This window comes from Alligator mississippiensis, chromosome 3, assembly GCF_030867095.1.
Source record: "Alligator mississippiensis isolate rAllMis1 chromosome 3, rAllMis1, whole genome shotgun sequence".
Lineage (NCBI taxonomy): Eukaryota > Metazoa > Chordata > Crocodylia > Alligatoridae > Alligator > Alligator mississippiensis.
In genome coordinates this window covers 300,926,416-300,945,960 of record NC_081826.1, presented here as the reverse complement: position 1 = coordinate 300,945,960, position 19,545 = coordinate 300,926,416, and the positions used below count along the sequence as shown (strand labels likewise).

The following is a 19,545-nucleotide window of genomic DNA, read 5'->3' as shown; positions in this document are numbered from 1 at the left end:
TCTCCCGCGTCCTCGTTCCCCGGGCAACCGCGCCGACTTCCGGTTGTTTCCGCCAATCGCAGCTTCAGCCTGCAAGGCGCGGGCCAATCAGTGGCAGCCCCGTTAGTGGCCGTCCGGGAAGCGGCATGGAGCGCCTGTGGGCCGAGGACTGCGCGCGGCTGGTCCGCAGCTGGCGGGTGCGTGTGTGCCGGTGACGTCAGCGCGCGCGTGCTAATGCCTGTTAGCACGTGCCCGCATGAGGGCGTGTGCGTGCACGTACCTGTATGTGTATATGGGTGTGTGCATCAGTGTGTGCTAGTGTGCAAATGCGGACGTGTTGTACATTAGCACGGGGGTAAATGCGTGTGCTAGGTGTGCAGGCATGGGTATGTTCAGGTGTGGGTGTGCGTGTTAGTGTGTACGCGTGCACACGTCTCAGTGTGTACATGGGGGTCTGTTCAGGTGTGGGTGTACATTAGTGCGCTACTGTGTGTGGGCCTATATGTATGTGTATATTAGTGGGTGTTAACACGTGCTAGTGTGCATGCAGGTGTTTGCATGCACACGCACCTGCGTGTGTTGGCGTGCACGCATGTGTGTGTATGTAGGTGCATGCCAGCACGTGCGGGTTGGGGCTGTGGGTTCAAGTGTCCATGGGTTGCGGTCATGTGGGCGTGCACATTGGTTTGCTAGTGCACACGCGTGTGCAGACCGCGTTCGCACGGCAGCCTGCTCTTCCCCGGCCCGTGCCCGCTGCGCCGGGGCGGTTTCCTGAAGGCCGAGGCCGGGCTGGTGCCTCCCCCTCGCCGGGAGGTCTCCGGCAGCCCTGCCCCAGCGCGTGACCGCGGCCTCCTTGCAGGTCGCCAGCTCGTCGGGGCCGGGCCGCGCGGCGAAGCAGGCGGCGCTGCAGCACCGACGCGCCTTTGAGAAACTGCTGCAGAAGATGCAAGGTACCGCGTCGCGCCCCGGCTGCCCCGCACGTCACGAGGCGCCGCGCGCGGAGCGCGGAGGGAGGCAGGCGGGCGCCGGAGCGCTGCTGACGCGCCCCCGGATGCTGCGGGGATCGGCGTCGCTGCGGCGGGGTCTGCCGGCAGAGCTGCTTTGTGACCGGGGAGTTCGGCCGCTGTAGTCAGAGCAGCAGGCTCGCGGAGGGCAGCGTTTCTCTACCCCTGGGTCGCGGCCCAAAAGCGGGTGGCGAGAATGCACGAAAGGGTCGGGAACAAAAAAGGATCCGCCCGCTTTAAAAATGCATTCTTCTTTAAAGGAGAAAACCCTTTAAAGGAGGAAAAGGTTGCGGTCCCTGTCTGCACCGTCCAGTGGAAGTGGGACAGCAGGGATCGCCGGTCGAGGGGCGGGCATCGTTGTGCCCGCATCGGGCCTGTCTCTGCAGGTGCAGCCTCGTGGCCTGTTGAGATGCACGCGTGTGCAGGTGACGAGAGGCGGGTCCTGCTGTCACAGGCTCAGCTGGGCCCTAATGAGGTCGTGTCCCCGCCCTGAGCTGCGCCTGCTCCTTTTCCTAAAGGACGTGGCTGGAGCCACGGAGCAGCCTCCTTTTCCTCTCGGTAGCGAGGGGAGCTGGAAGGAGCAGCGGCATGCTTGCCGGAGGGTTTTCCGGAGCTGGGGAAGGACAGATGGTATTACCTTCCCTGCTGAAGGAGGGAGGCTTGGGGCAGGGCAGCAGCTGGTGGAGGAGCTAGAAGCGCCTTCCTGTAGAGCAGGGATGTCAAACCCATTTCAGGCCCCAGACTGGATCCAAACCTCAGGACTGTATTTACACTGCCCCTCGCTTGCCCTCCTGCCCATCGGGGTCCAGGGACCCCGAATTCTGCAGCAGGCCGCGCTCCAACGGCCGTGCCCTGCAGCTTCGGCCATGCCCGATGGAACAGTCTTGTGGACTGATTCCAGTCCGTGAGCCACGTGTTTGATACCCCTGCTAGAGAGAGAGTGCTGGAAGGAGACCTGCCCAGAGGCAAGCACGCTGGGAAGAGGCAGTAGCAGCGTGGGTTGGCCAGTGGGCTAAAGCAATTGCCATCCTAGAACGGTCATGCTATACCCGTACCTAAGAGATGATGCAAAATCCCTGCCATATGAGGGGACAAGAGCTGCACCAGGGAGGGCAAAGCCCATTGGTGACTTCCCAAAAAGCAGAGGGGACGTTTCTGCACCGCAGGGTCAAAGCCTCTGGTTGTCTAGTCTGAAGGAAGCTGCGGTGTGGCCTCCTAATGCAGCACTTCCAAATGCTGGAGAGGAGATTGGCCTGGTCAGAGCTTTTCTTCTCCGGTGAATGTAGGGCTCGGGGAGTGCGCTGGAACCAGAGTGGGATGAATCGGGCGGCAGGGCAACCTGGTGAATCCTTGGCATCTGGGTCAATCAGGCGCATTGTTTGATGCTCATCTGCGTTGGGCCCATCTCTGACTGCAGGGCTGCCAGCTGTCCTCCCCACCCTGCCTCTGGAGCTGACTGTGCTCTACAACGCCCTGCTGTTTGATCTTGGCAGCTCCGACTGCATCGTCGAGGGAGAAGCCGAAGGCATACGCCAGGGGCTCTTGAGGGGTAAGGAGAACATCCCGGTCTCTCAGAGATGTGGTGGGGCTAGGCTGGCCGGGGCAAAGTACAAGTGGGGCTCTGCATTAAGAAGGCGACTTCATGGTATCCGGTGCAAATGGCAAGAGAGCAAAGCTGACTGGGCATGGGGCCGAGTGGATGTGGCATCTGCGGTATCCTGGAGCCTGCAGGGCTGGGGCTCCGGTCCTTGAGGAAGAACAACAAACACGGCCAAAACTGTGCTGGAGGACATTGGCAAGAGAGGGAAGGGGTGTTTGTCTGGGCTTCTTACGGGGACTTGGGAGCAGAGGAACCTGGAAGAAACGGGCTGAATCTCCGGAAGGGACGAAGTGGGATACTTGCTCTTGGCAGGAGAGAGTGCAGGAGAAGTCTGCAAAGCCAGGGGTGGCTTTGGCCAGGATCCAGTCAAAGGCTGATCTCTGTGGTGTGAGCACCCTTCGTTACTCCGGTCCTTTCTCTGCTCACCCCCGTGACTTCTGTTCTTTCTCTCAGCTTAGGCAGATAAAGGCTCTTATCTGCCTTTCGCAGAGCCGGTGGACGATGGGCAGCTCCATGAGGGGCTGTATCTTTGTGGGGTGCTCTGAGCTGTTGCAATAGCCTTGGCTGCCTTTCCAAGTGATATATGGCCTCTCGGAAACGCAGGGAAGTCTGGCTGGAAGGGCCCTGCAGAGGTCACGTCTAGTCCAACCCCTTCCTGAGGCAGGATCAGCCCTGTGCAAACCAGGCCAGGCAAACCCATTGTCCAACCTCGCGTGATCAGCCCTGACACAACACAGACATCACACCCAAACCTGCCGCAGGGAAAGCAGAGGGGGCCGTGTCCTGATGCTGCAAAAGATGTTAATATAAATGCAAGGGATCCCAGGCAGAGGCTATGCTCCTCTGCTACACGGGAAGGCAAACCCTTCCCCACCCCCCAAGTCTGTACCAATCTGACCAGGGGGAAATTCCTTCCTGACCCCCAAATCTGGCAGCCAGTCTGACCCTGAGCAGAGGGGCAAGACCCTCCAGCCAGGACCCTGTGGGGTTGGTGCCAGCAGGAGCATTGGCACAGCCCAGTCCCACCCCCAGCCTGGGCTGCAGCAGCACCAGCGCCTCTGGGGGAGGCTTTATAAAAAAGAAGAGAAAAACCACAAAGCCTTGACCCATAGCAAAAGGAGGGGAAAACATTCTCCCCCAGCCCCATGTGATAACCAGCTTTTGCTTGTCTCTCTCTCCTAGTGCTGGAAGCTGGCGGGGTGTCTGGGCCCGATCTCAGCACCGAGGAGCTCTGGCAGAAGGTGCTGCAAGAGTTGCCTGCCGAGGAGCTGCGAGCTCCGCTGCATCGACTAGGCGTTCTGCAGGGGGTGCTGTGGCTGGCAGCGAACCGCCTGGGCAGCATCGCCGGGCTTCTGCGGTTCTTGAGTGGTGCCAAGGTACAGAGGCAGCTGCAGGATGCTGCTTGTCCTCTAGATGTTTGTGCTGCCCCCCGCCTCGAGCATTCTTGTGCCCTTGGTGCCAGGAAGGCTACGGGCGTCCTGGGCTGCATTGGTCGCAGCTTTACCAGCAGATCAAGGGAAGTGAGTCTTCCTCTCTATTCAGCACTGGGGAGGCCACATCTGGAGTCTTGTGTCCAGCTGTGAGTCCACATCCTTTCTGTAGCAGGGGGCATGTTGGAGAGAGTCCAGCGGAGGGCAATGAAAATGGTTGTGGGGCTGGGGGACAGGACTGGAGGAGAGGCTGAGGGAACTGGGCTAATTGAGTCTATAGAAGAGAAAACTGAGGAAGGATTTGATAGAACCCTTCACCTCCCTGCAGGGGGGTGCAAAGAGGATGGAGCTGGGCTCTTCTCAGTGGGGACAGATGGCAGGACAAGGAGCAACGGGCTCCACTTGCAGTAAGGGAAGTTGAGGTTGGATATGAGGAAAAACTTTCTCACCAGGAGGGTGGTGAAGCACTGGAATAGGCTCCCAGAGAGGTGGTGGACTCTCCATCCTTGCAGGTTTTGAAGACCCGGGTAGACAAAGCCTTGGCTGGGATGATGTAGTTGGGGCTGGTCCTGCTTGGAGCAGGGGCTGGACTAGATGCGACCTCCTGAGCTCCCTTCCACCCTCATTTTCTATGATTCTGTCATCCAAAAGCTGAAGTAAGTAGGCACTGGGCACCCTTTTGGCTGGCTACTGTACACGGGGCACCTGGGCTTTATCAGCCTGTGCCCCTGGGCTCCATGACATACCGTGGTGCTGGGTCCCACAACCAGGCAGCAGCTCCTCCCTGTGCTCTAGTGGACGGCTCGCCTACTGCTTCCCAAGCAGTGCCTGACCAGCACAGCGCTGCTGCTGCTGCTTGGGGGCATGGGGAGGAGTCCACCCAGCCAGCCCCCTACACATCCCACCCAGAATCGTTTCTGGGTGGGAGGGAGCTGCAGAGGTCGCGTCTAGTCCAACCCCTGCCTGAGGCAGGATCAGCCCTGTGCAAACCATCCCGCGCAAGTCCAGTGTCCAAACTCTGAGCAAATTGGCACCGTCACCCTGATACCACCCCCGACCCTGTCGCAGGGAAAGTGCTGCAAAAGTTGTTAGTAGACGCTCCAGAGATCCCAGACTGAGGCTGTGTCCCTGCTGCAGAAGAAGACAACCCCCCCCACCTCCCCCCCCCCCAATTTTATACCAGTCTGAGCAGGGGGGGACACTCCTTCCTGCCCCCAGTGCAGCATCGGTCTGATTCTGAGCAGAAGGACAACACCTGCTATCTGGGACCCTTTGGCTTTGGTGCCAGCAGCAGCATTGGCACAGCCTAGACCCCATCCCCAGCCTGGGCTGCAACCAACCTCCAATGCTTCTGAGGGGGGCTTACAAAAAATCCTTGACACAGAGCAGTGATGGGGGAAGGCATTCCCTCCCAACCCCATGCAGCAACTAGCGCAGCCCAGAAGCCTGAGAAATCCCTGGGGCAGGAGGAGCTGAGCTTGCCCTCCTGCTGTCTGTACAGGGCCCTGCGTGAGGGCCTGTAGGCTGGCTGCAGAACGGCACTGGAGGGTTATGACAAGCAGGGTATGCTGTGCTGCCGGGAGCCTGGAGCCCATCTGTGCTGAGTAGCAATTGCCTGCTGCTGGCATTACAGCTTTGGTATAACATCTTGAAGGGCATTAAGTGGCATTCCAGTCAGCTCCCTACTCCCATGGCCTTGGACTGCCCCCAGCAGCGAGAGTCCGGACACAGCCGTGGTCTCCAGCCAGAGAGCAGGAGCTCTCCTGCTGCTGGTGGGCAGTGAAGGCTGCCCCAGGGGAGTAGTGTCAATAGGGGGTGAGCAGGAGAATCCCTGGCTGTGGCATGTACACATGCAGCTCACGTGCACGCCTCACGCAGCCCACATGCGCTCACCTGTGGGCTTCTAGCAGGTTACAATGGATGCCCTGGGGCAAGGCTGGGCAGGCCTGGGGGGCCCTTTGGCCTTATCTGGGGGTGGTGTGACCTGGTGCACGGGTGGAGCACGCCACCGCTCAGCCTCACGAGGAAGCCGGAGAGAGGCTGCTGCGCAATGCGGTCTGGGCATGCGAACCGTCATAGTGTGAAGGCTCCAGAGGTCTCCAGGGCTCTGTGCATCTCACCCACTCTCCTTCATGTCTGCTGTCAGGACCCAGTGCTGTCACCCTGCCCTGGAGGTGAGAACGAGCTCCTGGCACTACTCAGGGCCTGGCAGGTGCCTGCTGATGAGGACACTTCGCCCCTCGTGGTACAGAGTGCCTGGGACGTGAGAGAGGTACTGTGGACCGCAGCTGCCTTCCTGCAAGGTATGGATTGGGCACGTCTCCCGCACCCCAGGATGCATCCAGTGCTCCTCCTACCTCCTTTCCAGGGGTGCTACTGTCCCTCCAGGCCTGCCTCCAGAGCCTGCCTGCACTGCACTTCCCTAGCTCTTCCCTCCTAGCCACGGGGTGGGAGCTGGACAGCCAGGACAGCCAGCCTTCCCTGCCCTTCAGTGTGTTGCACTTGAACAAGAGGCCAAGGAGAAAGCCCAGTGCTGTTCCAGCCTTGAAAACAACCCCACTTCCCACCCCTGCACTTGCCCCTGCTCGGCTTTCAGCGCTGTGAGGTTCCCCAGGCTCCTGTCTCCACCCGCACCCTGCCTCTGTCACAGGTGCTCCCCTGCTTCTCCGTGCAGTGGCCTTAACTGGGTACCTAGGTCTTGGAATGACTAGTGAGAGGCAGGTCAACCAGGCCCCTGCCCCTCTCCATCCCCCCGTGCCTGCCTTGGTACAGTGAACAGTTTATGGTGTGACCAAGAGCCCTGCTGAGCAGCCTCCTGGCCAAGTTCCCCCTCAGTGTGATCAGATCCTTCTCTGCCCATGCTTTTCTTCCCATATGCTGAGTTCAGCAACGCAGTGTCCAAGGAGGTCGAAATGTTCTGCCACAGGCCTTTCTGCAGCTGATATCAGGTGAAGTCAGGACTGTTTCACCTGTAGAGATACAAGATCAGGGTCTATGATCAGGACCTTTTTAGCAAGCTCAGACGGAACGAAGGTGCAGCGACACTCCCCTTAAGGATGGCCGATAGAAGAGGCAAGAGATGGGTCTGCATCCCAGCTTTGAAATGTCTCCACTCCAAATCAAATGCTTCTCATCATGCCTATCCAGCTACTTGCAACAGCTCAAGGCAGTCTCCCCTTCGTGGGCTGGGGAGACGCAGGAGGGAGGAGGAGAGTCCGCATGCACAGACTGGCAGCAGGTCCTCTTGGTTTGCTGAGGGCTCAAATTCCCCCCACCCCTGTCTACACCTGATACTTATGCATAGTGTGTTCTGGTAAACCTCTGATCAGTTTTATTCAAATTTCTTTGTTTCCCTGAGACTTTGGGACCTGGATTTAAGCCAGTTTTTATGTGGATGTGAGACCCTGTGATACTAAGAGCAGTGGAAAGGAGGATTGCTTATCTCTGTCCTTCGCTCTGCAATGCTGCCGGCACCTCTTGTTTCTGTTCCTCTGCTGACCAGGCCGGTTGAAGCATCTGCAAAATGAAGTGAAGGCTCTGGAGGCCTTCTGCTCTCGCTGCACCTCTGCAGCTGACACACAAATCCCTTGCACGTGGGCGAGGCTGGCCACGGGTGGTTTCGGTGGCACACTGCCACTTTTACCTCCGTGCTTCTGGATCTACTTCCCAGAGCCCCTCTGACTTCCCCGTTCATCTCTTCTAAATATGACACACATTTCTCCCTTATCCTGTGCAGCTAGCACAGACCCAGTAGCATTTCAGTGGGATTACAGCTGACTGCACACGATTTGGTTCTTATCAAGTTGCTGCAGCTGTTAGTTAAAAGCAATTGCCTGCCTAGGTGAAAACTAGGGGCCTTGGTTAACAGATTATGCTTCTGCTTCCTAGCGGTTATATACAGAGCACGTCAATCTACACCAGCTTAAGCATGTATTATCCACAGCTTTGGCTCATATTCTGTCTGCAGCCCGATGGTGTTTCATCAGAGAGCATGTCTGCAGCCTGTATGCGGGGATGGGGTCTATGGGGTCCTCACTGTCATGGCAGAGCTGGTCCTAGAGCTTCTTTGGCCCCAAGGGGTTAGCCAAGCTTGTACTCTGGTCTATAGTTCCCAGGGTGGGGCCAGGTTTCCGAGGGGTAGATCCATTCGCATGAAGGTTGCACAGCATTCCTGCTGCCTTGCAGACGGTCGAGGGAGTCCAGCAGCCAGGGATGGCTTCTCTGCTCCCAGCCACACACTTCTCCCAGGACTCTCACCCAGGAGCTTGTAGTCAGCTTCTGCCAGGGCCTCAAACGGTGCCGGCTCAGCCTTTGCGCTCAGTCTGTTCCAGCTCTCCCCCTGATTCATCACCTCTTGCCCTTGCCCGTGCAGCCCCCGAACCGCATCTTCTGCCTCTAGCCAGCATGCAGGCATGTGCCTTGTGCTGTCTTCGGAGGCTTCTGCTGTCCCAACTCTGTGTTCCCATAAAGAAATGCAATGGTCTCCTGCAGGTGTTCCCGATAAAAGAAGGGTAGCAGTACTGACAGCTGTTCCCAGCCCACAGCATGTGCTGGGGTGGTCGTGCATTGGCAAAGGCGTTGAAGGGTGTAACGCAGCACTGAGCAGGGAGGCTGGCTGGTGCCGGCACAAGGATCTTGCCCAAGGTGCACCGGCTGGCACAGAGGCCCGACTCCGGGGGTGCGACGGACATGGAGCACAGCTAATATGTACCGTTCACATTCCAGGTTTGCAGGAGCTGGAGGCCGGGAATCTCCCAGCTGCCCTCTCCCTGCTCCAAGTGGCTGCAACCGGGTTCTGCTCCAAGAGAGTCCTGGCCCAGATCTACATCTGCCTGGGCTGCTGCACTCAGCAAATGGTAATGTGCCATATCTTCCACCAGGAGCAGGGAGGCTGCATGAGCCGGTGCCTGCAGGGAGCAGGAAGGGCAGACTAACAGCCACGCTATGCGTGCCTGGGGCTGAGGGCTGCAGCTGGAGTGTCGCTGGGCTCCATCAGGAACTGTAACCTCAGCTTTCTCGGCCAGCACTTTGGCTGTGCCAGTTGCTCTCTGCTCTCTCCTGGGGCAGCTCAGCCAGCTTTGTGGTGGGTTAGTGCAGCCCAGTCCCAGGGAAGGGGAGGCTGGAGGGCCCAGCACAGAGGCTTGTTGCTGCCCTGGGGAGGAGGAAACCCTGAGTGCTTCCCTCTAAAGCGCGGTTGGGGACGGAGGTGGAGCAGCCAGATCACCAGACTGCAGGGTTTCCAGTCCAGCCCCTTGAGCCCAGGGGGTGCCTGGCACTATGTGCTTTGCCGGGCTAGGGATTCTTCATGCCTTGTCCTCTGCAGCTCCTCTGGGCCCCCTGATTCTCCCTCCACCCCCCCATTTTGAGCGCCCAGGCCCCCTCCTCTAGGAAGATGCCTGGAGCGTCTCTCCAGGTGATACTCTGGAGCTGTAGCAGGGAGTGAGGTCCTGCTGTCTGGTTCTTCCTGCCCCCAGGGTAAGCCACAGACGGCCCTGCAGCACCTGAAGCAAGCCCTGCAGCTTGATTTCCAGTGCCTCGCGGCCCTGTCCCAGGCGGCAATGGTGTACCACCAGCTGGGGGAGACGGACGCGGAGCTGGAGGCCCTGGCTCTGCTCCATGAGGTTTGTCTGCCCAGCGGGGCCTCTCGGGGTGGCATCCTGAAGCTGTGCTCATTGCTGCATTGGGTCTGGCTGGGCTGTACAGACCCTGGAGCAGGCTGGGGCGTTCCCTGGGGCAGCCCGCCAGCAGTCCTGGTTGCAGCTGGGCAGGGGGAGCCAGGCAGACTGAGCCCCACAGCGGCTGCTCCAGGTGACCTCGGAAACTGCCTTGGCCTTACCCAGGTGGTGGCATGAAGCAGAGAGGCTCTGCCCGAGGGTGCTTGGGTGTCAGGTAGTTGTAGTGACCAGCCATTGACATGGCACTGGCCTGCGGTGGGGGCACACCGGGGCCTGGTCCCACAGGCAGTCACAGTCCTTAGCTCAGTTGGTTTGAACAAGCATGGGGCAGAGGGAGCTCCTCCCTGCCGTCCAACATGCCAGGGCAGGGGCAGGGTGGGGCCCTCTGGGAGCACAGTATCCCAGGCAGGTCTGCCCCCGGGGCATTGAAGGGCCCTGCGCTGCTGTGTGCTTACGGTACCAGTGCTGCCCTCCACCCCAGAGGTGGCTGCATGAGCAGGTCCGGGCCTCTGGGGCCTCTACAGAAACGGAGGAGCCTGGGTGCAGCTCCCTGGGGGTAGAGCAGGGGTTTACCTCCCGTAAGCTCTGTGCTTCCCCTGCCTCTGCAGGCTCTAGACAGCCCCCCTCCAGAGGCTGGCTCTGCTGCACCTGGCTCACTGGTCCGAACGGAGCTGCTGGTCCACCCCCCGGCCTTGGCGTCGCTGCTCCGCCAGCCCTCCCCCTCCGAGGTGAAGTACCTGCTGGCCCAGAGGTGCTTCCAGGCTGGAAGGTGAAGCCCTTTCCTCTCTCCTCTTGGGCGGGGACCCAGCCTGCTTGGGACCCCCTGTGTCCTTTGGGCTCCTAGATTGGCACCAGTCGAACCCATGCTGAGCATCCAGCCGGTGCCAGGCCAGTAGGAATCTGCCTGCCTGGTGCTGGGGCTGGTGTTGCAGGGACAGACAGGAGGCTCAGCACGGCTCCCATGTGGCCTCACTGCCCTTATCAGTCCTGGTCCTACTCTTTGAGAGAAGAGGCCTTTTCTTGGGGTTTCCCCCTGGTCCCCGTTCCCCCGTGGCTGCAGGGGAACCTCCTCCCTCCCTCCTCTCTGTGCTGCAGGACGGCAGAAGCGGGGGAGCACTACCTGGACTTGCTGGCTGTGCTGCAGGAGGGGCCCCGGCACCAGGTGAGAATTTGCCAGGGGCCTGGGGGTGGTGACTGGGCTTGTGAGACACTGTGGGAGCCCCGTCCCTTGGATCCTGCAGGGTGGCTTCTTTTCTCGCCCGCACTTACATCTCCTCAGATGCCTCCTTTCACCTCTGCAGGGACAGGGGCCCTGGCCTGCTCTGGGCACCCAAAAGCACCAGAGCAAGGGAGCAAATGCACTGAAGGGCTCAGCTGTAGGCAGGGAAGAGAAGGGAGCCCCACACAGAGCACATGGACCTGGAGCTCTTGCGGTGTCAAGGGGAGATGCCAAGGTGCAGAGGCCTCCCCACCCAAAGGCCATGGCACTGCACTGCAGTGCACATCAATGTGGTCTGAGCAGTGCGAGCGCTCAGCCAGGGCTGGCTCAGCACTGTCTGGTGTGATGCTGCCAGGGCCATGGCTCTGCTTCCTTGCTGTGTTCCCAGCCTGGCTCAGGAAACCCCAGCTACACAGCTGAGGCCACTGGCTTCTCACTTAGCCTGGGTGGGGGCGGCTGCAGCTGAGCCCCATGAAAGGTCCCCCCTCCAAGCACAAGCCAAAGCGTGCTGTGCCTGGGTAAGGCTTGAGGCCTGCGGCCACATGGGAAGCTCCAGTCCTGAGGAAGCTGTGTGCTCCCGCCCCACAGGTGCCCCTGCACGGCCAGTCGGCTCTGCCCAGGATCCCCGAGGTGTTCTTGGAAGCCGCGTCTGCCCTGGAGCAGCTCGGGAGGCACCGGGACGCCATTGCTGTGTGCGAGGAGGTTGTCAACCGAATGGGTGACCTGACTCCTGAGACGCTGCGCATTGACCTGAGCTCCTGGGACGGGGCGGAGGCAGGTTCCCCATCACCCAGGCCAAGGTCGGGGCTGCCCCGTGACATCCTGCCCCAGAAGAAAGAGAGCCTGCGCTGCATCCTGTGGCGGGCAGCCGCGTACCTGCACCAGGGCTGGGCGTGGGCCGGCCTGGCGGACAGCAAGGAGGCCATAACGCAGTTCACCAGGTGCCGTTACTGCAAGCCGAGGGAGAGGGAGTGGGAGCTGACCAGGCTGCAGCCAGCTGGGGCTGACGGCAGCTTGCCAGGAGCAGCAGGGCAGCCTGCAGGGGCAGCCCCAGAGCCCAGCTCAGCCTATGCGCTGGGTGTCTCACCTCCACCCACAGCAGGGAGACATGGGGCCATCCTCATATATGCCTCGGGGACGACTGAGCCCTGGGGCTCTGGAGCTGACGTACAGGGCCTGTGCAGGACCCAGGGCGTGCGTTCCTTCAGGGCAGCGCTCTTGTCCTTGGGCTGAGGTTCCTGCTGGCCCGTGGCCTCTAGGACTGGGCAGCAGCCCTGGGAGTGACTAGCAGGGGGCACAGCCTCTGCCTGGCATCTCTGGAGCATCTTTTAACACCCTTTCCAGCAACGGGATATTGGCTGCTGCGGCCCCTCTGCTTTCCCAGCAGCAGGGTTGGGTGTGACGTCTGGTGCTGTGTCAGGGTGATGGTAGTACTACGAAGAGGTTAGATTATAGATTTGTCTAGGAAGGTTTGGACAGGGCTGATCCTAGGGTTGGACTACATGTGGAGGTCCCTTCCAGCTCCACTGCTCTGGTTCTATGATTTCCCTTTGGCTTGTCCCCTCCAGGTGCCTCAATGACCTTCTCAGAGTCCAGCTGGTGAGTGCAGGTAGGTACAGCTGCACCTGCCCTCTCCTCCCTTGGAGGGGAATAGGTCCAGGCGTGGGCTGGCAAAGCCAGTGTGACGCAGGTGGTAACTGTATGGTGCCCTGAGCATGGGAAGTGCTGTGGCAGGGCCCATAGTGCTCAGCTGATAGGCAGAGCTCTGTGCCAGGTCTCGCTTCGTGCTGGCATGTGCCAGCCCCGTGTCCTGAGCATCTCTGGAGCATTGTCCAGGGCTGAGAGGGCCCAGGGGCAGCTCGCCTCAGCTGCCCATGTTCTCTCACCATTCCCAGGCTGCCTGTTGCACCTGCCATGCCCTGAGTAGCAGCGAGGAGATCCAGACTCCAGGGAATAGATCTACCTGCTCGTGCGCTGTTCTCTGCTGGCTCAGGGGTCTTGGGAAGGCTTTTCCCTGCTGCTGTTGGCTACTAGTTCAGCTGCGGAGGCCCAGAGGGCTCGTACGCGCGCTACAGACACCTCCACGCTAGCTCAGACTGGAAGCACCAGAGCTGTGCTGAGGGCTCCTGTGCCGATTTGTCCGGCCCCTCGGCGGAGCCAAGGCTGCTGCTTGCTGCTTAGGTCGCAGGCGCAGACCCTGTCTGGTACATAAGATGGGGAAGGGGTGGCTGACCCCGTCACGGCCCACCCGCAGCACTGGAGCCAGCTTGCCGGTTAAAGAACCGCTCTCCTCTGTCATCGGCAAAGCCAGGAGTGCTGCCGGCCCGCATCCCGGGGTCTTCATGGGGCAGCTCAGGGGAAGCCAGGAGGAAGAGATTTCAGGGAAGCCCCAGCTCACTGTTACCACCATAGCTGAGGTGAAGGCAAGCGGCAGCCTCCCCTTCTGGGAGCCGGTTTTGGTCCCCTTTACACCACTGCTGTCTCAGCACCAGCAGCTGCTTTGAATCCGCCCGTCCTGTCTGCCTTCCTCCTACGCCATCTCCGGGTCCCTTCCCTCCAGGGGCTCCCCTGTGGCTCTCCCTGAACAGCTTCCCTCTTGCCTGTTAAGGCCCGCGCTGGAAGGCGTGCACCCGGCTGCAGGATTGACTGACGCAGGCATTGATCAGTGTGGAGACAGCTCCTAGTAGGGCTTTGCTAAAAGCAGACCTGACGGAAGGTGGAGCCGCACCTACCAGTGCCTCGTCCTGAAAGACTTCTTCAAAGTCAGGTTTTACCGACCTCTGGCAAACTTGCTTCATGAGTTTGAGTGTTAAAATTGGTGCCAGGGGGTCCAAAATGCACATGCACATGAATGACAAAAGGTGCTGGGATCAGGGTTGTTTGAAGGGGTGCTGATGTCTGTGTTGTAAATGCCTGAGGCCCCTGGCACACGTTATGCTTAGCACGCAATTCACCAGTTAATCGCCTCTTACAGTAACCCAGCCACACATGCAGGCAGTTCGTGGTGTGATAAATTGGAAATAGGCAACAGAATGATTCCAAAAAATATGTGCGGTAATTTTGTGGCTGGTTTTCGTTGTGCCCTAAGTTGAAGGTGTGACAGGGTCCCTACAGTGCAGCCTGATGCCCCAGGGCTGCCCTGGTTTAGTGGGCACCCAGCTTTCCACCTGGCAGTGCAGGAGAGACCTGGGGTCTTGATCCTGGCAGTTCCAGATTTGCATGTCCTGTCATGCAAGTAGTGATGGTGTGACTGGGATCTGACCCATGCCAGTTCCAAATTTGCATGTCCTGTCATGCATGCACCGGTGCAGGCTGGGGCCAACTGGCTCAGCAGCAGCTCTGCAGAAAAGGACCTGGGGGGACAGTGGAAAATAAGCTGAACAGGAGCCAGCAGTGTGCCCTTGGTGCCAAGAAGGCAACTGGCATCCTGGGCTGCATTGGGAGGAGCTCTGCCAGCAGATGGAGGGCCGTGATTCTTCCCCTCTATTCAGCACTGGGGAGGACACATCTGGAGTTCTGTGTCCAGATGTGGGCCCCCACTGCAGAAAGGATGTGGACACATTGGAGAGAGTCCAGCAGACAGCAATGAAAATGGTCGTGGGGCTGGGGGACAGGACTGGTGGGGAGAGGCTGAGGGAAATGGGCTTGTTGAGTCTGCAGAAGAGAAGACCGAGGGGGATTGAATAGCAGCCTTCACCTCCCTGCAGGGGGGCTGCAAAGAAGCTGGACCTGGGCTGGTCTCCGTGGGGGCAGATGGCAGGACAAGGAGCAATGGGCTCAAGCTGCAGCAAGGGAAGTTGAGGTTGGATATTAGGAGGAAAAGCTCACGAGGAGGGTGGTGAAGGACTGGACCAGGCCTCCCGGAGAGGTGGTGCAGTCTCCATCCTTGGAGGTGTTGAAGACCCAGGTAGACAAAGCCTTGTCTGGGATGATGTAGTCGGGGCTGGTCCTGTTTGGAGCAGGGGTTGGACTAGATGTGACCCCCTGACCCTCGTTTTCTGTGATTCTGTGTGAAGCAAGGCAGGGCGCACAATGGTTGGGGTCAGAGATCCCATCAAGTCAGGAAATGACTATGTGCCATGGGCCTGTGGTAAACAGCTGCTTCATTGGTGTCTAAGAAGGACGTGACATGTTAGGACCTTTGCCCAGGGCACGGGGGGGTGCCGTACACGCGTTGAGCCTGTGCCCTGCCACCAGCCTCCAGGGCTTATCTTGTAGCCCGTTGGACAAGCTGGTAAGGGAGCTGGGCTTTGTAGGTAAGAAACTTGGCTGAGCCCCTGCCGTCAAACTGAGCCTGTGGTCAGGCTTTGTGTGACGTCGAGGTCTCCAGGAAAGCACAGGCTGTCCGCAGCAGCAGCACAGACAACAAACACCCTTCCCTGGCCCTTATACAGAGAGCTGCACCAGAGGGAAGAGAAAAAGGAGGAACAATGCTGGTTGTTGAGCCAACTTTGCCAGAGGCCAGGGGACTCCCGCCATCACTGGAGGTGTCGAGAAGAGGGTGGACAGACACTGGGCAGGGGTGATCTGGGTGCAGCGATGCCTGTGCTCTCCCTGTGGCAGGGTCAGGGGTGATGTCTCGTGCTGCGTCCGGGTTATCAGTAGTTTTACTGAGAGGTTCGATGATGGGTTTGTCCGGGCTGGCTTGCACAGGGCTGATCCTGCCTCAGGCAGGGCTTGGACTAGATGCAACCTCTGGAGCTCCCTTCCAGCCCCACTTCCCCACGAAAGCCTCACTTCCAAAACCCCTGTCATGTGGGGTCAGCCTTGTGTTGAACCTGCTTTTACCAAAGCCTGTCCGGGAGCTGAATGTGCACTACTCAGTGCTTGTGTCAACCAGTGCTTCAGCAAAGCCTGCAAAACGTTCACGTTGAACTGTGCTGTGTGCAACCCCCCACCAGCAGCAGCCGGCTATAGCTGGAAGCCAGCAGAGAGACTAAGTGCTTGGGAAGGGGAACCAGAACGATGAACGGCCCAGGCTTTCCCACTGTTTGTCCCGTCCTTGGTGGCAGGGGAAGCGGGGAGCCAGGGGATGCCATGTCTAAGCTCACACGGGTGCTCTTTCTACCCCAGACGGCCTCCACGTTGGCGAGGTGGCAGCAGGTGCCCTGCCAGAGGCGGCGGTGCTCCAGAGGATCCGGCTCCTGGCCCTCGTCGGGCGAGGCGCCCAGTTCCTGGAGCTCGGACGGGACAGAGATGCCTTGATGAACTTCCAGTATGCCTTGCAGGTCTCCCCAGGTACAGGGGGCTCAGGCTGGGGTCCCCACAGGCACAGCCCAGGCTGCTTTGATCCCTGCAATGGGAAAAGCTCCTGGAGGTCCACATTTCAGAGCAACCTGCAGCCCTGGGCACTGAATAAGGCTCAACATTACAGCAGTTGGGCTGGGGCAGCTTCTTTTGGTCCCATTCATCCCCGTGCCACTCTCGAGCATTAGGACAAGGCCGGTCCGTGGGGGTGGAGTTGGTCTGCTCCCAGCCCTTGGGCACTTTCCTGTTAGTCTCTGAAGACAGTCTCCCCCAGGAGGTGCTGGATGCCGGGAGGCCAGGCTTTATCCATTTGGGCTGTCTCAGGGTCCGGATGCTGGGGACGTCCTGGGGAAGCGCATCTTGCTGGTGCTGTGGGTGGGAGCCGAACACTGGCTGCAGCAGTCTGCAGGGGGGAGCCCCTGAGGCTGCCGACACACCATGGAGTCTGCTGGGTTGTTGCGAGGGCAGCTGGTTCTTGATGCCCCGCTGCTCCCCAGTTCCAGCCCAGCCCCAGCTCTGCTTTGTGGCTTGGGAGTGGGTCTGGCTGGACACTGCGTGGAGCCCCTGGTGCTGCTCTTGCCTTCCTGGGATACAGGGGCACGGATGTCCCAGAGCACCCGAATCTAGGTGGAGCACCCAGAGCTGCTCGTTCCCAGCTCAACTGAGCACCCCCCCCATGCCTTGCAGGGGACCTGGCAGCTGCCTCCCACCTGCTGCAGACCCTGTGGAAGCTGGACCGGAGGCAAGAAGCAGCTGTGCTCTGGCAGAAGCTCCAGGCAGACTCTGGGCAAACGGAGGGGCAGCAGGAGGACCAGGGCAGGTGCGTACGGCAGCAGGGGCAGGGAAGGGGTGAAAGTAGCCGGCGGCACTGGCTGTGGGGCACGAAAGCAGGGGGTGGGCGCAGCGAGAGGCGGCCCCCGTGCCCGGAGCTCCCCCCTCTGCATGGGCTGGGTGCTGTGGGTTGGGGGTGCTGCACCTGGCAGGTCCATGGTGCTCAGTGGCTGTTACACAGTCCTGCCAGCGCCTGCCATGGGAGCTGCTGCTGCCTGACCACTTCCCCGTGTCTTGCAGGTCCTTCCCGCTGTACCTGACTTTGTGCCCACAGCCGGCAAACCTCCTGCTGGATGGGTCCCTCGCCAGGGGCCTGCAGGACTACCTCAGGAGCAGCGGCCAGGAGCCGTAGAGTCGCAGCCTGCCTGCCAGGGTCACATGCCAGCCGGCCGGCAGCCTCCATGCCTGCGCTGTTATCTCCTCTGGGACTCCGCGCTGCTCACGGGCTGGAAGCATTTTCCAAGCCCAGGGTCTGCAACGCTGCATCTGCTTTTCAAATAAAAAGGGCCTGGGCGAGGCACCACAGCCCTGCTTTTTCCCTGGCCCCTTTGTCTTGCCCCTCTTTGACCTGCCCCATTGAAAGCAGCAGCAGGGCATGGAGCAGGGCCCTGGCACTGTCTGGACAGGACAGGAGACTGCTGGCTCGGCCTCGCCTTCCCTCCCCTCGAGCGCAGGCTGTTTGCGCTGCCAGTCCATGGGGCCGTCTGTGCTGGGGAGGGGAGAGTCCTCTTCCAGGTTGTTCATCAGGCAGGGTGACTTGCAGATCTAACCAGCATTGCCAACCCTTTGCTCCCTGCTCCAGAGCTCCAACATTGGAGCTGGAATTGCAGTCAGGAGACTTGTGCAGAAAGGCTAGGGCATCTTGTCGGCCGCTCTCCCGCTGGCCCTTGTGCATCGTTTCCTTGCCCTCGTGTGGAGCCCCGTAGCTCTGGTTTGGCTGCAGCCTGTCTCCCCTGGAGGCATCCTGTGTGGCTATGACGATGGTGAGAGAGTCCCCATTGCTCCTTGCAGCAGCTGTCCAGCTCATCCCAAGGCACCCCTTCTTTCTCCGCAGTGAGCTCCCACCACTGACGGCTGCTGTGCTGCCATCTCAGTGCTGTTGCCTCCAGGGACCTGTCAGGTCTTCCTACAGCGTGGTCTGGATAAGCCTGCAGCAGCTAGTGAGTATAAACTTGGCATAGCCTTTATTCATACTGTCAGCTGGGCAATCAGACCGGCCGACAGCAAGGGATAGTGCAGGGTTAAACACGCCCAAAGTGCATTTCTGTTCTGTTAGAAGTGCTGACATCAAGCCCCATCACTGCCCACGCACCATCAGTCACATTTGGTGGTTCCGTGTCAGGGTTTTTTGGGGGTTTTTTTTAAAGCCTTTTTAAAGCCTTCCACAGAAGCATTGGGTGCTGGCTTCAGCCCAGGCTGGTGGGCTGTGTCAATGCTTCTGTTAGGACCAAACCCAGAGGGTCCTGGCTAGAGGGTCTCGCCCCTCCACTCAGACTCGGAGCAATGCTGTACTGGGGGCAGGAGGGGATTTCCCCCTGGTCAGGCTGGTCTGGACTGGGGGGTTTTGCCTTCCTCTGCAGTGGGGGCACGGCCTCTGCCTGGGGTCTCTCGAGAGTATATTAACCCCCTTTGCTGCAGTAGGATGTTGGCTGCTGCGGCCCCCCTGCTTTCCTTGGGGCAGGGGCAGGTGTAATGCCTGGTGCTGTGTCAGGGTCGATGGTCGTTTTACTGGGAGATTCAGAGAATCGCAGACAAGGAGGGTGGAAGGGAGCTCAGGAGGTCACATCTAGTCCAACCCCCTGCTCCAAGCAGGACCAGCCTCAACTACATCATCCCAGCCACGGCTTTGTCTTCCTGGGTCTTCAACACCTCCACGGATGGAGACTGCACCGCCTCTCTGGGGAGCCTGGTCCAGTGCTTCACTGCCCTCCTCATGAGAAAGTTTTTCCTAATATCCAACCTCAACTTCCCTTGCTGCAGCTTGAGCCCATTGCTCCTTGTCATGCCATCTGCCCCCACTGAGACCAGCCCAGCTCCAGATCAGAAGGTGGATTTATAGAGTCTTAGAGCCGTGGGGCTGGAAAGGACCTGCAGAGGTCACATCTAGTCCAACTTCTGCCTGTCCAAACCATCCCAGACACATCCATCCTCTAAACTCTTCAACCCTGATACAACACCAGACATCACACTCGAACCTGCCACAGGCAAAGCGGGGGGGTCACGGTGATAAAAGGTTAACATACACTCAATATAGTCGTTCTGGGTTGGTTTGGACAGGCCGGGGTTGGACTAGATGTGACCCCTGCAGGTCCTTTCCAGCCCCACGGCTCTCTGATTCTATGATTTTATTCAGTCCCCACATACCCCATGTATCTCCTGTGCCAGGTTTGGCTGTACTGTCCTGCCTGTTGTCCTTACGTATTATGCTAGTTTGTACTGAGTCTGAACAGCCTTGAATAAATGCCAGAGGTTCGGATGAACCCCAGTGCCTTCCACAGAAGGCCTTTAACTGTTACCGCTCCTACCCTGCCTTGCAGCCTGTGCTCAGCCAAGCTAGCCC

At 59.6% G+C, this 19,545-nt stretch overlaps 1 protein-coding gene across 4 annotated transcripts; it reads left to right on the top strand.

Moving 5' to 3' along the window:
* Window positions 1-17,527, top strand: FANCG (FA complementation group G). Of its 4 annotated transcripts, none has more exons than XM_059725344.1 (15): window positions 1-176; window positions 839-929; window positions 2,401-2,532; window positions 3,766-3,959; window positions 6,160-6,316; window positions 8,739-8,869; window positions 9,488-9,634; window positions 10,297-10,457; window positions 10,784-10,850; window positions 10,990-11,142; window positions 11,496-11,848; window positions 12,476-12,516; window positions 15,981-16,145; window positions 16,842-16,974; window positions 17,226-17,527. In XM_059725344.1, exons 1-15 carry the CDS (start codon window positions 126-128, stop codon window positions 17,335-17,337), a joined length of 2,088 nt encoding a protein of 695 aa, XP_059581327.1. In that variant the 5' UTR covers window positions 1-125; the 3' UTR covers window positions 17,338-17,527. The 4 variants fall into 4 exon arrangements, with proteins under 4 accessions (XP_059581327.1, XP_014460870.1, XP_059581328.1 ...); XM_059725345.1 differs by lacking the exon at window positions 1-176 and adding an exon at window positions 184-261; XM_059725346.1 differs by lacking the exon at window positions 1-176 and adding an exon at window positions 268-365.
* Window positions 17,528-19,545: the final 2,018 nt, after the last annotated feature.